The following is a 17192-nucleotide window of genomic DNA, read 5'->3' as shown; positions in this document are numbered from 1 at the left end:
CTGTTTTTTCCCACATTTAGATTTCATTTAGATTATTTGGCCTTGTTTAGAATTAGTTTTATTTCTGATTAATTAGTTTTATTTCTGGTTTCTTTGTTTTGTTTTATTTTGTTCTTGGTTTTGTGGGGAAGGTGCAATATGACTGACGGGTACTATGCAATCCAGGTGTAACTGGCTTGAATATTAGTGAGTTATTGGCTCCGTAAACTTGAGGCCCTCTTCTGTGATTTTATTGTATTATATCGCTTGCTGTGCTATTCCACTGGTGGAATCACACCATTGTTAGGATCCTTAAAGTGTGCTGTGCTTGTTTTATGCATGATGATTTAACTTGTTGAATTGGGTCTTGAGCCGTTAATTTCTCTCCTTTTAAACTGTTATTTATATCACGTACAAGCCAGTACCCTATACTTTGCACTTGATCCTGTGCTGTTTGATCAGTCTTTTTAAATAATTGTCCGACTTAAATAAATTGTTAATCTTTTGGAATCATCAGCCTCTCGTACCGTTTATTCTGGATACATTTGGTGAACCTGATTGGCATTTAACTGTCTCGCTAAACTTTCGATCACTACACACACAACACATAGCTCACAAACATCACTTATTGAGTGTGCCCCGGGACACCATCTCATTTTGCCATGGCACGGTTCCTTGAGGTGACTGAAAGAAAGCCATCAGGTCACTCCGAATAGCCAATGCCGCTCTGGTGGAACGGGCCCTGGACATCAGTGTGGGATCCACAGATTCGACGAAGTTCGAGTCATTGGCCACCACTTTTCTCCACTCGCCAGGCTGCACTGATCCACAACTGTCGGTGTCCACAAAATGCGGCGGGATGTATCTGCTGTCTGGGGGGCTCACCTCATCTGTGTAGGTGAGGTAATTGTGTAGGACCACGCAGGCTTTGACGACATCCACAGCTTTTTCAGGCCGAAACTCTATTGGTCTCCCAAGAATTCGCCACCGTGCAGCCATGATGCCGAATGTATTTTCAATTACCCGCCTGGCCCTGGAGTGGCGGTAGTTGTAGACCTGCTTGTCCATGTTCATGCCTACTCCTGTATAGGAAGTCATAACGTACTGTTTAACTTCAATGGTATATACATATAACACATTATTAGAGCTGCATATATATAGATAGATAGCTAGATATGTGTATGTGATAATACTTGCCTGGGAAGGGACGCATCAAGTTGCAGTGCAGGGGAAAGGCAGCATCAGCAACGATGACATGGGGGATCTGGACTCCAGTTCCTGGAAGTTCAGCTGGTGGGGGCAGGTTGAGTTTGTGGCCGAGCAGCATCGACCCAAACTTGCTCTCTTTGAAAATGCCACCATCGCTCTCTCTTCCATATCCTCCCACGTCCACCATTGTGAAATTGTATCTGTAAAGGACATCAATGCATCAACGTTATCATTAATGTTTTTTTACTGTGGATTTGTACACAGGCATTACATGAACCCATACATCAAACATGTTTTACATTATTTTGCTCGATAGGAATTACCTGGAATCGCATGTTGCCATCAGCACAATGGAGTGAGCCCCTTTGTAGTTGAAGTAGTCGCTCCCTGCGTTTGGCGGTGCTTTTATGGTAACGTGTTTACCATCGAGACTTCCAACGCAGTTTGGGAAGTTCCACAGCCGCCAGTAATCTGCTGCAATGGCTTCCCATTGTTTGGTTGAAGGACATGGCAAAAACTCGGGCTGAAGCGCTGTCCACAATGCTTTGCAGACCTCCGACAAAATGATGGACACAGTGCTCGACGCCAGTTTGTAGCTAGCCGCCACAGCTTGCTGGCTTCCACCCGAGGCTAAAATTCTCAGCGTCACCGCCAGTCTCTGTGCAACATCAATAGGCATGCTGTGCATTGTCTGGTGCGTTATTAATGGCCGTATACGGCGAAGAAGCTCGTCAAATCGCCCCGTTGACATTCGAAAGTATCGAAAGTGCATTTGTTCATCCAGGTCCCACAGTGGGTGAACCAGTGTTGTAAATTCACCCGTTTCCAGCCTCGACCGGTTTAGTGGTCGCACGGACCACCTCCGCAAACGTCTTCTCTGTCGCCTGCGCCTCATCATTCGCAATATAAGCATTTGTTGTTCAATATTGATGAGCTCCAACTCCAAATACAGCCGCTCCACGCCGGTCGCCATTGTTTACTGTTGTTTACTGTAAACGGAAGACAAAGCAAGCATTCGGCTATAACCCCTGGAACCACACAAACACACAGCCACACCCCCCTAGCGGCATGGCAGTGAATTGCAGAGCGACGCGTTCCCTCGACGCAGAACTTCGAATGCTCAACGACTGACGGCGTAGGTACGGCGTCGACGTGACGCAGAAGCATAAACTAGGCTTAAGGGATGGTTCAGGACTCACCTGATCCAGCCCTAACTATAGGCTTTGTCAAAGAGGAAGGTTTTTAGTTTTACTTTAAATGCTGGGACAGTGTCTGCCTCCCGAACCCAGAGTGGGAGCTGGTTCCATAGGAGAGGAGCCTGATAGCTAAATGTTCTACCTCCTGCTCTACTCTTACAGACTCTTGGAACCACTAGAGAGCCTGTGTTTTGGGAACGAAGTGATCTACTTGGATAATAAGGTGTTATCAGCTCTTTGATATATGAGGGGGCGTGATTGTTGAGGGCTTTAAAAGTGAGGAGCAGGATCTTAAATTCTATTCTAAATTTTACTGGGAGCCAATGTAAGGAAGCTAAGACAGGAGTAATATGTCTCTCCTTCTAGTTCCTGTCAGCACTCGTGCTGCAGCATTTTGGACCAACTGGAGACTTTTAACAGTCTTCATGGAGCATCCTGCTAATAGAGAGTTGCAGTAATCTAATCTAGAGGTTACAAACGTGTGGACTAGTTTTTCAGCATCCTGCTTAGACAGGATGTTTCTAATTTTGTTAATATTGCGCAGATGGAAGAAAGCCGTCCTAGACACTAGTTCAATATGGGGGTCAAATGACATGTCCTGGTCGAACAACTCTCCAAGGTTCCTCACAGTGGAGCTGGAGGCCAGACTGACACCATCCAAGGTGACTATCTGGTCAGACAGTGTTTCTCTGAGATGTTTGGGGTCAATTACAACAACCTCAGTTTTGTCTGAGTTTAAAAGTAGAAAATTTTGGGTCATCCAGGCCTTGATATCTTTGAGACATTCCTGGAGTTGAACTAGGCGATTAGATTCATCATGCTTCATGGAAATATACAATTGGGTGTCGTCTGCATAGCAGTGGAATTGTATGTGGTGCTGTCTGATAATGTTGCCTAAGGGGAGCATATATAAGGTGAAGAGTATTGGTCCAAGGACAGAACCTTGTGGAACTCCATGATTAACTTGCATGTGCATGGAGGAGTCATTGTTAACATTAACAAATTGGAATCTATCTGATAAATATGATTTAAACCAGTGTAGTGCTGTTCCTTTAATTCCTATATGTTGTTCTAATCTCTGTAGCAGAATTTTATGATCTATTGCAAGGCTCTTCAATTAGTTTGGACCTGGGGCCGGTTCTTGAAACTGAGGCAAAGTCAGGGGCCGGAGGATATGAGTAATCACGGTAACAAATAAAGAAATGACAACAACATACTGAAGGAAACAATTTATTCTATTTTGCTTAACAACATATACCCAAGAGGCCGCATAGGCCCAAGGATTCAAAAATCAAACCAGGTCAGCAATAACCAAGCCATATTAATAGACAATTGGAGAAATGCAATTAACTAACAAAAACATGCACTTCATTGAACATAGCTGTATCAACACAACTTTACTAGTCATTGTCCTCAATATTTAAGATTAAACTGATTTGGCAGAATCAAATGTATCTCCACCAACAAAGTGCATTGCATGAAGCTGAATATAATTGCAACAACTTAAAAGTGCATGGTATTCTACAAATACAAAACAAAACTGCATAGTAGGCCTCTGAATTGAATTACAACAAAAATGAATGACAATTAATGAGGCGAATAACATCATAATTACATCATACTGTTACAAAAATGAACCTTAATATGCTTGCTTGACTAACATGCCTATTAACTTGCAAGCAATTTACCTACATTTGCCATCTAAAGAGAAAAATGGCATCTATTTGACTTGGCAAGAGCAGTGAAGTCAGGATTATAAGTGGTCAGGGCAATGCGCATGCAGTCATGTAGATGCTGGTCAGTAAGGTATATGCGATTATGAGTTTTAATGGCATTCATGTGTGAGAATGATGACTCACAACTGTATGTTGAACCAAACATTGTCAGAACAAAAAGTGCAAGATCCCTTGAGTGTGGAAATTTATCACGGCTGACTTCATGGGTCCCGAATTTTTCAAAACCTGCCTACTGCCATGACTGTCGCAAGTCACCTGATGACTGAATGTCAATGGTTTCTAGTTGTAAAGACCCCTCATCCACAGAGGATAAAAGCTCCTTTCCTTTCAATGCAAAGTCTGATTGAATGTTCACAGAGAATGGATCCTTTACAAATGTCATAACTCCACTGGGGATGCTAAAATCATAAAACCTTGAGGCAAAGTTGTTTTTCAATGAGTCAATGAAGCCGGACATCATTTCTGTGATTTGTAGGCCAGAACTCCTCAATGTGGGGAAGTAGAGCATCTTCCCAGGACAAAGATCAAAAGAGAAAAGTGAGAGCTTCCTTTGAAAAACATGAAGCTTCTCCACAAGCTCTGCAGCTGTTTTATCCCTGCCCTGCAGCTCCAAGTTGAGGTGGTTCAAATGGTGGAAAACGTCACTCAAAAAGCAAACAGTGGCATTAAACTCATCATCTCCCATCAGAGACAGAAACTTGCCAGCTTTTTTCAACTTTGAAGACCGGAGAAACACCAGAATTTCCTCTCTTAGCTCACAAAAACGTTTCAATGCGTTTCCTTTGCTAAGCCATCTAATGTCATTGTGAATGAGCAAATCTTTATATTCAGCAGACATGTCAGCTAATAACTTGCGGAAAAGGCGGTGCTGTAAGCTGGAAGTTGACCAGATAAAATTTATGATGGCCATGACAGCGTTCATGGCCTCTTTCAACTCACCTCTGAGCTTGGCACACAGGAGGCTCTGGTGGATGAGGCAATGAAGTGATCTAATCTGCGGAGCCACGGCTGCCATCCTCGCAGCTAGTCCCTGCTCCCTGCCCGCCATCGAGGGTGCACCATCAGTCACCAACATGTTGACGCGCGCCAAATCCAAGTTGTTCACTTCAAAGAATGAAACGATTTTGTTGAAAAGAATCTCACCGGTAGTATGTCCCTCCATGGGAATTAGTCCAAGCAGATCCTCACGAAAACATTCCCCATCAAAAAATCGCACATAGAGGCACAGCTGTGCAACATCACTGTTATCGGTGGACTCATCCACGGCCAGAGACATCACTTCGGCCTTCCTCAGATTGTCCAAAAGCGTCTTGAAAACGTCCGATGCAAGGGTCTCCACTCTCCTCATATTTGACGAGTCAGATATTGGAACTTGCTTGATGGAATCGATAACGCTTTTTCGTGTTTTCTCATCTGCTACCAACTCCTCAATGGATGCTAGCATACACTCCTTAACCACCTCGGAGTCTGTAAACGGCTTTTTATTTTTAGCCAATATCCACGCCACTCGTAACGATGCCGCCGTTGCTCTCACTTGATCCGTAGAGGCCCGGAATAAAGTTTGACATCTTCGCTCATAACAAGATTTGAGGCTCGATATCTTCTGCTTCCGAGCAGCAGAGCCCAGTGGGAAAGTGGCATCAAAGTTAGCATGCGCCGTCTTCAAATGCCTTCTCAAATTGTACTCTTTACACACGGCGATGCACTCATTGCAGATTAAACACACCGGGTTCTTACTATCCACAGTAATAAATACGTATTTCTCTGTCCATTCATTTTTGAACTGCCTATTTTCTGAGTCAACTTTTCTTTTTTTTAAGGTGGAGAGCGACATGTTTGTCTCGTTAGCGCAGCTTGAAAGGTACGAGTCAGAACGGCCACAGTGATGCACTCTAGATCGCGAAGGGGCAAATTTGATTGGTCATTTGTTGTCCCCCAAAATTTATGTCCAGTCGAAACATGCACAAGCACCCGTTTACTTGGCTTAAACGGGTGCATACCGAGGCGAGGCAGCGAGGCAGCCGTCGGGGAATAGTAGTAGTGACCATATTGATACTGACCATGATACTGACATGATTATGAGTTACTGACCATGATACTGACATGATTATGAGTTACTGACCATGATACTGTGACAAGACAAGATACTGACCACATCTGTTTGCAACAGAGAGACTGTGCATGTGGTTGATGTGTCGTTTTCAGAGATTGAATTATCGGTGACGTCTGCTGTCTGTTTATGCGGGCCGGTGAGCGACCAGCGACGTGTGATTTACCTGCGGACCTGAGGCACCACAAGGGATTATTTCCAAATGAACGGGATAATTGCTTTTGGGCTATTAATCAGGGATCAACCGGGAGGATCGGACTCTTTTTCTGGACGGTCAGAGGTGGTGAGGATAGCGTGGACTATGTGTGTATTGCAGGGCCTAAATCACCATATACATTGGGGGGGACATGTCCCCCCCAATATTCAGATATGCTCAAAATGTCCCCCCCAATATCTATCTGATTAAAAAAAAAAAAAAAAGTCAGGCAACCACATACACATCCCACTGTCCGAAATAATCAATAGCAAAAAAGTCATTTAATCATTATTATAGCTAAACATAAGACATTTTTGATATAGGCTAGTTACTACCGGTTGTAGGATTGCAGTTATGCGTGGTTTGTCCAGATGGTGTTGCCCGCCGTACAATACCATGTTGACACACCACCCCATCCAGCAGAATTCATTGCTCGACTGCTGTGGGTATGTCAAACCCTCTCTCTGTTTTTCATTACTTTCAAACATATTTAAAAGTGGAAAATCAGAATGTAGCCTAATATGAATGTTACTAATCGACTATATTAAAGTTGTTGATTATATTTTTTGTTAAGTGTTATGAAAATGTAATTTCATGAATGGTCTTGCAAGGAATAGCCTACTAGCTAGCTGGCTAACATTAGCTAACATTCTGACAGGAATTCTGAGCTAACTCACTAGTATAATGTTAGGCTACATTCCATTTACAGGTATTAGCTAGTGAACAGCCAGAGCAACTAACATGAGGAGAGGAGAAGTTTCCCAGCTCCTATATCGAACCATATTATATTTGTAAGAAAACCCACATGAAGTTTGAGTGTCAATCATTTATGTAGCACGTCAATTTCACAGTGAGTCATCATGAGCAAGAGGAAGAGTGGCAGCGATATAAGACTGTTTTTTGGGCAGCTTCAGAAAAGAAATAAAGTAAGTTCAGAGCAGTGAGAAAATGAGTAATTACCATTAATGTCAAGGAGTCAATATAGTATAATCAAATAGGCTTTCTAGTCTATAATTTACTATGTCTAGTCCAGTAATTTTAAGACAAAATGGGGGACAACCTTGAACAAATTGCAACAGAAGCAAATGCAACTGATTTTATATCCTCAACATGAGGGAAAAAATCCCTGGAGAATCCCATTTCCCAAGTTTCAAAAAAGACCCAAATATAGTCCATTCGCTAGCCTCATTATTTTCCTCACGTGAATAGGGTAAAATGTTTAACCCGCCTTAGATATCACCATGTAAATTACTGAGTTTATTACTTACATTAAGACAAATGAAAAATGTATACAGGCTTTTTGAAATTCGTTGTTAACATGAGCAAACAGTGCATAATCTAATTACTTATGGCTAATTTGCATACATAACACTGCTTCTGTTGCAATTTGTTCACCCAACATAACATAACAGTCCAATGTTAAAGTACAGACTCGTGTTGCCCCCCCATATGTAAAACATGTATAAATATTAGACTTTCTAGTCTATGGTTTACTAATATTTCATCCATGTTCACTGTGGTGTGTTCAGAGTAAGGACAGAGAGAATGAACAAGAGGATGGTGACAGGACAGGGAGAGTGTGTGCTGGTGACATAGAGGTGAGTGAGAAAGGAGCTAATATGAATGGTTAAGACCAACTAATGACAACCTAACAGTCTAATATTGAAGTAAACATATATAAAAATTAGACTTTCTAGTGGTTTACTAATATTTCATCCATGTTCACTGTGGTGTGTTCAGAGTAAGGACAGAGAGAATGAACAAGAGGATGGTGACAGGACAGGGAGAGTGTGTGCTGGTGACATGGAGGTGAGTGAGAAAGGAGCTAATATGAATGGTGAAGACCAACTAATGACAACCTAACAGTCTAATATTAAAGTAAACATATATAAATATTAGACTTTCTAGTGGTTTACTAATATTTCATCCATGTTCACTGTGGTGTGTTCAGAGTAAGGACAGAGAGAATGAACAAGAGGATGGTGACAGGACAGGGAGAGTGTGTGCTGGTGACATGGAGGTGAGTGAGAAAGGAGCTAATATGAATGGTGAAGACCAACTAATGACAACCTTAACAGTCTAATGTTAATGTTAAGTTAAGATGAGATCATCCTCGTGCATTTCAGATCATACCCATGGAGAGGGAGTTTGACAGTGAGAGAGAAAGAGATAGAATGAGCAGCCAGACAGGCGATGATGAGGGCACTGGAGAGGAAGGGAGGGAGCTTGGACCTTTCCCAAATCATCCAAATGTGAAAGTCATACCGAGTCAAACCCTATCAAATAAAACACTCTACTTTCAGGAGAAGTGGTTTAAAGATCATACATGGCTCCATTACAGCCCCTCTGTAAAGGGTGTTCTCTGTTACTATTGTGCTAAATACTTTGCAGCACAAAAGTCCAAGCTTGCATCAAAAGCAGATTCAGCATTTGTCAAGACTGGCTTTAACAACTGGAAGAAGGCACTGGAGAAATTTAGTGCACATAAAGACAGCCAGTGTCACAAATTAGCTGTGATGACTAGGCTTCAGGAGCCAAAGACTGTTAATGTGCAACTTTCACGTGAGCTTGAAAGACAGCAGCAACAAGCAAGGAGAAATCTTATGAAGATTGCTGGGGGTGTGCAGTACTTGGCACGGCAAGGTCTGGCTTTTCAAGGCGATGAGAAGGAGAGTGGGAATTTCAGCCAGCTTCTAAAGTACAAGGCAAAAGGTGATGCAGAGCTGACCAACTGGCTAAAACGTCAGTTTGATTTCACCAGTCCCAAAATGCAGAATGAACTGTTGCAGCTGATGGCCAATACAATCATCAAAAAAATTGTGTCAGACATAACATCAATGCCAGTGGTCCAGTTCGCACTTATCATTGATGGAACCCAGGATGTGTCAGGTGTTGAGCAGGAGTCAATATGTGTGCGCTTTGTAGATGCAGATCTACAACCAAAGGAAGAATTCCTGGGACTCTACGAGGTGTTATCAACAACAGGGGAAAATATAGCCAAGGTGGCTTGTGATGTGATGACGCGTCTAGACCTTCCTCTGTCTCAACTCCGAGGACAAACTTATGATGGTGCCGCAAACATGGCTGGACGATGGCAGGGAGTGCAAGCCATATTAAGGGCACAACAACCACTGGCTGTGTACTGTCACTGTGGTCCACATTGCGTGAACTTAATTACACAGGCTGCCTGTCTATCATCTCCACTTGTGAGAGATTCAATGGCTCTGGTCCATGAATTGGGGGGCTTCTTTAACCAATCTGGCAAGTTCAAGTTGGTATTCCAGGAAATTGCCAAATCGGAGCATGGTTTCACCTCATTGAAGCCTCTCTGTCCAACCAGGTGGACTGTTCGCACCCCTGCCATCCACTCAGTTCTAAGGCAGTATGAGTCAGTGCTGACAGCCCTAGAAGAAATGGCATCAAGCAGCTCATCTGAGACGTCAGCTAAGGCTAATGGTCTTCATGGAGCATTTCTAAAAGGCAACACTGTGCTCGGCCTTGTAATGGCTGAGGACCTGATGGGGGATCTGGAATGCCTGAACACCTCCCTGCAGCATAGGAAACAGACAGTTTCAGGCATGTTGAAAGCTGTGGACCATGTAAAAACAAGCATGCAGGAAAAGCGAACAGAGGAACACTTTGATGTCTTGTTCTCAAAAGCAACTGCTATGGCAACAAAGTTGGACCTGCAACCAATTCAGATGCCTCATATCCGCAAACCTACAAAGCGTTACACTGGTCAGGCTTCAGCCCATATCCATCCTGATGCCCAGTCCTTCTACAGAGCCCAATTCTACAACACCTTGGACACAGTGAATACTCAATTCATAGAGAGGTTCGATCAAGCTGGATTCCACAAACTTCAGCAGCTTGAAAATGTGCTTCTACAGGGAACCATTGATGAGGTTGTGGACCAGTATCCCGAATTGAATCCACAACTGCTTCAAGTACAGCTGGCCATGTTCGCAGCCAATTACACTTATGAAACAAGCTCAGATGTTGTCAGCATTATGCATGACATGGTGCCAGAAGTCCGAAGTCTGTTCAGCCAGGTGGAGGCTTTACTAAGGCTCCTGCTCATCGTCCCTGCATCCTCAGCAGAGGCTGAGAGGAGCTTTAGCGCACTACGAAGGCTCAAGACATGGCTCAGATCCTCCATGACGCAAAGCAGGCTGAATCATGTTGCTATCTGTCATGTGCACCAGAGGAAGCTGGACGAACTGGACCTGGAAGATATATGCCAATCTTTCATCAGTGCCAATGATAGACGCAAAAAGGCGTTTGGGTCCTTTTCTAGGTAGAGGAGAGGGGAGAGGTGAGGAGAGGATAGCAGAGAGGAGAGGAGAGAGGAGAGGAGAGAAGAAAGGATAGGAGAGAGGAGAGGATAGGGGAGAGGATAGGAGAGAGGAGGAGAAGAGAGAGAGAGAGGAGGAGAGGGGAGAGGAGGAGGAGAGAAGGAGGAGAGGATGTGAGAGGGGAGAGGACAGAGGAGGAGAAGGAGGAGAGAGGAGAGGAGGGGGAGATGATGGAGGAGAGGAGAGAGGAGGAGGAGAGGGGTGAGTATAGAGGAGGAGAAGAGAGGGTAGAGGAGGAAAGGAGAAGAGGGTAGAGGATAGAGAAGGAGAGAGGACAGGAGGAGGAGGAAAGGAAGAGGAGAGGAGGACATAAGCACACATACATACTTTTTTCATTTTTATTTTATTTGGTTCTGTGGGTTGTATTTGTTTTGTTTCATGTATTCCTGATGCTTTGGCAATATAGTTCTCACAACATTCATGACAATAAAACAAATTTGAGTCAAATTGAATTTAATTGAATTGACTTGACTGGAGAGGAGAGGAGAGGAGATGACGGGAGAGCAAGAGAGAGGAAAAGAGAGAGGAGAATATAGGACCACAGGAGCTTGGCAAGGGAAGACAGGATGAGAAGAGAGCAGTGAAGGCCCTCCTGCCCAGTGCCCACACAAGTAATACAATGTAATAACATGTAACGCAATGCATTATCATTATGGTAAAAAGAAAAAAAAGGTATATATATATAAGAGAGAAATTTGGTCCCCCCCAATGTTGACTCCATGGTTTAGGCCTTGGTGTATTGTTTGCGGCACCTCACAACGCCACAGCTGCGTAAACTTTGGTTTCGGACGTTTTGGGATTCGGGGATAGATGGAATGAACTGTTTTCGTTGGATGAACTGTGGGACTGCGTGAACCTGGGGTTTGGGGGAAATATTTATGTATGTGATTTGTTTTAAGTTGAGTGTTTGTGTTACTCTCCCGTCTTTGTTTGCGGGCACACGTCCAGGCGGTGCGTGTTCATGATTAGTGTTATGGACAATACATACCATTCAATGCAACATTCTGGGTTTATTTTGTTATTATATATATATCATTGACTATGTGGGGGAGCCGATGACCAGGTTATCGGCCTTTTGACGTATTATTCGATTATTGTAAAATGGTGAGGCGGCGGCGCCCCTACCCAGCGAGACAGATCCACCCGTGCTCCTTAAATTAAGTGTTGTAATTTCCCCTTTACATACTAAGTGAGTTGAATTGTTACAACGTGCAATGCTTCATTAGTTTTCGTGTTGGGGTTTCTGGGAAATGCATCAAGTTGCCTTAATTTATTTAGAGAGTGAATAAACTTGTGAAACAAAGAAGTACCGTCATGTAATCCATTGATTTCAACAATGTAACTGTATTCTGAATACCATATATTTAAATTATAACTGTAACGGAATACAGTTACTCATAATTTGTATTCCAAATACGTAACGCCAGTACATGTATTCCGTTACTCCCAAACACTGGTCGTGGATGGTGGGATATTTGTTTACAGGGGGTTTTGCTAGGTAGGTTTAGAAAGTTTGAACATGAGGGAGCTGGCCCGATGCACCATGCTTGCGGGCTGGGCACACGCTGACGGCGCAGGATCCAGATGTGCCGGCAGCGCCCGTGCCGCTGTATGTGTTGTATGGTGTTTACTGTTTGTTGGGTGAATGTTGTCAATGTGTGTATTATGTTATTTATTCAGAGATGCCGCATATTTATTTTTCTATTTCGTATATTTCATGTCCTGATTTTCCTGATGTGTTTTGATATTTGCTGTAAAATTCTGAAAATGCAATATCTCTATATTAATGCCCTATTGGGTTTTTGATACATTTGTTTTGAAATGGTTTCTTTTATTTTTAGAAGGCACTTCCTGAAAAATACGGAAAAGAGCGCGACTGGCAGGTGCCTCGCTGTTGCATGAAAAGTATTCCCATTTGTTGTTTTTAAGCACCTGGCTGGGAAAGGCACAAGTTCTTATGGTGTGTTCATATGTTACGGCATGCATGGAGAGAAAATAAAGGATTGTGAACCATCAGTGAAAAAGAATCTGACCATCATTCAGCCGGGGATGCTACACCTACCATGAACTGAATGAGGCTACCAGAGTACACGCCGGGGGCCAGTCCAAAGCGGCCCGCGGGCCGCCTATTGAGGAGCCCTGATCTATTGTGTCAAATGCTGCACTAAGGTCCAACAAGACAAGGACAGAGACAAGTCCATCATCTGATGCCATAAGAAGGTCATTAGTGACTTTCAATAGTGCTGTTTCTGTGCTGTGATAGGTTCTAAATCCTGACAGAAATTTTTCCAATAAACCGTTACTATCTAAGTAACCACATAGCTGGTTAGCAACGGCTTTTTCTAGGATTTTGGAAATGAAGGGCAGGTTGGATATGGGTCTATAGTTAGCTAAAACCTCTGGATCAAGCGTAGGCTTTTTAAGCAGAGGTTTAATAACGGCTACCTTAAAAGCCTGTGGTACGTAGCCGGTTAGCAAAGACATATTAATCTGATTTAAAATGGAACTGTCAATTAGGGGGAGGACTTCTTTAAAAAGTCTAGTTGGAACAGAGTCCAGCTGACAAGTAGTTGGTTTAGATGATGAAACTAACGAGGTCAGTTCAGGAAGATCAATAGAGTAAAATTTGTTTAGACATAAATCTGGTGCTATGGTTTCAGGACCAGACAATGTATCAGTGTTATTCACTGGGAGGAGGTGGTGGATTTTATCCCTGATGGTTGTAATTTTATTAGTGAAGAAGCTCATGAAGTCATTGCTTCTCAGATCTAGAGGAATAGATGGGTCAGTAGAGGTGTGACTTTCTGTCAGCCTGGCTACAGTGCTGAAGAGGAACCTGGGGTTGTTCCTATTTTCTTCTATTAGTAATGAATAATAAGAGGTTTGGGCATTTCTAAGTGCTTTTTTGTAATTTATAAGGCTATTCTTCCAGGCTAGGTGGAAGTCTTGGTGATTGGTGGAACACCACTTCCTTTCTAGCTTCCGCAATGTCTGTTTTAGAACGCGCGTTTGGGAATTATACCATGGAGCTAATCTCCTCTGACTTACTTTCTTCTTTTTTAATGGGGCGACAGCTTCAAGTGCTGTTTTTAGTGAGGCTGCAGTACTATTTACAAAGTTATCAACTAGTGTGGGAGTAAGGTTTTGATAATCTTCTTGTATTGTACTGACACATGGCTGAGAGGGAAGTGAGGAGGGGAGCAGTTCTTTAAATTTGTGAACAGTTTTGTCGGATAAACATCGACTATAATAGAATTTCCGTCCAGAATTGACGTAATTAACAATTCTGAATTCAAATGTAAGTAAAAAATGGTCAGACAGAAGCGGGTTCTGTTGGAATATTGTTATATTTTCTATGTCAATGCCATATGTCAGGACAAGATCAAGAGTGTGATTCAGGCAGTGGGTCGGTTGATTCACATTTTGAGTGAAAACAAACGAGTCTATTATTGATTTAAATGCTGAACTAAGGCTGTCATTGGCAACATCTACATGAATATTGAAATCACCGGCTATAATGATCCGATCTGTTTTAAGAACTAGTTCTGATAAAAATGCAGAGAATTCAGATAGGAATTCAGAGTAAGGGGCGGTTGGACGATATATGATGACTATATTAATTGGTTTATGTGACGTCAGGCTTGGGTGGATGAGGCTGGTTTTAAGATTTTCGAAAGTTATAACTCTCTTTTGGTCGGGGGTTGATAGATAGATCAGATTTAAAGATTGCTGCAACCCCTCCACCTCTGCCTGTGTTCCGAGAGAGGGAGTTTGTCGGCTTCCTCCACAACGAGCAATGGCATCCTCCAAGGCTTTCTTTTCAACAGCTATCTTTTTCCTAAGTTGATGTCTCCGCTTATTGCCATCTAGAATGTGAAACAACAAAATATTTAGTGTACCCAGTACAAAATGATCACACCAATAAAATCAAGTCTACTACACAAACATTTTTTATGGCTCTGTGTCAGTGATAGCTAGTGACTATTAAATAGTAATCAGTAACATTTGTCACAGCATGTTACATAAAGAAATGTGCATTAATGGTGGCATCAGTTGAACAATCACCGCAGGGAAGCATGATTGGTAAGAAACATTCTAAGAAGCAAGAGAAAAATAATTTTATATATTCAATTCCAGTAACATCAACTTTAATCAGTGGAGGTATTCTTTCAGTGTGATAACCTATTTCACCCAGCATATTTTTTGCATTAATCACATTTACTATATTACATAAAATGGCCTATGTGTTTTGTAACTTAGTAACACTAGCTAAAGTGTATGACTACATGACTAATGAGGAAATACACAATAACCGTATGGGGGGATGAAACCAACCTAAGTTTTGGATTGTCCCAGTCTCTCTCACTTGTCCACTAGTAGATGGAGCACATGATGAGTCTATGCTTCCAGAGGTATCTGCAGAAGTATGAATATGCATTTTATATCTTGCTTGGGCAGAAATAGTATGGATTGAAAAGAAAAAAACAACTGACCAGTGGTCGAACCCCGCTTCCGTTTCTCTCCAGTTCTCCTCCTTTTTGGGAGAGGTTGCCCTTCCTGGTCCTCATCAAACCAAACAAACTGTTCGGTCCCAGTTGTTGACGTTGCTGCAACTCCTGTAGCTTCAATTGGATTCTCCTTGATTAAAGAATTGACACAGATCATACCAACTGTAACATAACATGTTCATACAATATACAAACATCTTGTTACGAAACATCATTGTCGTATTGCATACTACTAATTCAACCAAATTGTTAATCTATATTGTTCATACATGTAAGTTAAATCATAAACCATCCTTAATTTTAGAAAATGAAATCAAGCTTCTTTACACACTCCAAAAATAGGGAAGTTCTCATAACCTAGAATGTATGTGTATAGTGAAGACCCTACATAGGCCCATCGCAAACCCCTCCCACCCCGCAGACCCCTTCCCCCCCCGCAGGCCCTACACAGTACCTTGTAAAGCTATTCATGGTTCCTGTAAGTTTTCTTGTACCATTGCATTATTTGTTTATATTGTAGCGTCCCTCAATGATGAGCTTGGCGTCCAGTCGCTTAGCTCATCATTGGGGGACGCTACAATGTACCAACCATTTATTCACAACCCAAGTAACAAAGGCTATCGTGGGCTGTAGCCTGCGCCAAAACAATAAAACATCAGCAAATGAATAGCATTCAATTCGCTGTATTGACGGAATCTCCACGTTTGCGCTCTCTCGGTATTTGTACTGTAAACCCAGACATTGCAATATAAAAAAATCCCAGAAGAAACTTCTTACCTGACACTCTTCCAAGTGGTCCATGCTCATCACGTTGCTTTGTGTTAAATGGACAGGACAGTCCAGGTGCGGCATTTATTAGGCGTCAAACCCGCCCATGCATGCGCAATCGGGCCCGGCTCGATATGACTGTGGTTACGTAATTTCCGGGATTGCAGAGTCCGTAGCAACTCCATAGCGATGATTAAAACGTAACAGTTCTACAATTTTCTGGCGTGATCTGAAAAATTACTCATTAGTTAGTAAGTAAACTAATAAGATACAGACCATAAGCATGAAGTGGCGGAGGATTGTGAAAGGGCACTTTTATCGCTAGAAATAATGTAATTAGACGTGTAATCTATCATCAAATAGTAATATCAGATAACAGGAATAGCATTCACGCTCACTGAACGTCACGACGCAGGGACGATGATTCAAACAACATGCGACCACGCCATTTCCGGGATCGCAGAGTCCGTAGCAACTCCATAGCGACGATTAAAACGTAACAGTTCTACAATTTTCTGGCGTGATCAGAAAAAATATCTGCGATAACTAATAAGATATAGTCCATAAGCATGAACTGGTGGAAGATTGTGAAAGTAAAGGGCGCATTTCTGGCTAGAAATGTTATCAAAATTCATTTTAATGCCCAAACTATGTTAGAAAATGACATTTTTATCTGAAAATGCAAGGAATGTCGGCCATGTTTTCGTTTTCGCAGACGGGAACCTGAGAGTCACGTGACGTGTGCATAGGCCAATGCAAATCTATGGGAAGACAAAAACGTAGACATCTATGTCTACGTTTTTCCAAGTGGACCAACGTAGCTATTACACGTTTTCAGATGAGACTGGGTTGCACGTAAACGTAAAGCAGAGGATGAAGCATCGCTTTCAAAGCAAGTTCCGTCTAAGGCAAAGACAAGAAAATATGACGACACATATCTTGTCTTTGGCTTCACCTGTACAACGGTGGGTAACGAGGAGAGACCGCAGTGTGTTGTCTGTCTTAAAGTGCTAGCTTGGGACAGCTTGAAACCGAACAAGCTCAGACGCCACTTGGAGACAAAACATCCAGAGCACAAAGACAAGCCAGTTGTGCCGTGCTCAACAGTCCCTATTTACTAAAGCTGCATCCGTTG

At 42.6% G+C, this 17192-nt stretch overlaps 2 protein-coding genes across 3 annotated transcripts; one reads left to right on the top strand and one right to left on the bottom strand.

Moving 5' to 3' along the window:
• Positions 1 to 591: 591 nt before the first annotated feature.
• LOC138407661 (uncharacterized) lies at positions 592 to 1867 on the bottom strand. Its single transcript, XM_069524578.1, has 3 exons — positions 1512 to 1867; positions 1177 to 1388; positions 592 to 1061 (listed from the first exon to the last, which is right to left on the bottom strand). Exons 1-3 carry the CDS (start codon positions 1865 to 1867, stop codon positions 601 to 603), a joined length of 1029 nt encoding a protein of 342 aa, XP_069380679.1. The 3' UTR covers positions 592 to 600.
• A 4679-nt stretch (positions 1868 to 6546) lies between these two features.
• Positions 6547 to 11484, top strand: LOC138407782 (zinc finger MYM-type protein 1-like). Of its 2 annotated transcripts, XM_069525327.1 has the most exons (3): positions 6547 to 7352; positions 7956 to 8446; positions 8553 to 11484. In XM_069525327.1, the coding sequence occupies exons 2-3, from the start codon at positions 8441 to 8443 to the stop codon at positions 10725 to 10727; spliced, it is 2181 nt and encodes a 726-aa protein (XP_069381428.1). In that variant the 5' UTR covers positions 6547 to 7352; positions 7956 to 8440; the 3' UTR covers positions 10728 to 11484. The 2 variants fall into 2 exon arrangements, with proteins under 2 accessions (XP_069381428.1, XP_069381427.1); XM_069525326.1 differs by having other exon boundaries at positions 6547 to 8446.
• Positions 11485 to 17192: the final 5708 nt, after the last annotated feature.

This window comes from Paralichthys olivaceus, chromosome 5, assembly GCF_024713975.1.
Source record: "Paralichthys olivaceus isolate ysfri-2021 chromosome 5, ASM2471397v2, whole genome shotgun sequence".
NCBI classification, from domain to species: domain Eukaryota; kingdom Metazoa; phylum Chordata; class Actinopteri; order Pleuronectiformes; family Paralichthyidae; genus Paralichthys; species Paralichthys olivaceus.
The sequence above is the reverse complement of the archived record's forward strand: the minus strand, read 5'-3'. Positions and strand labels throughout refer to the sequence as shown.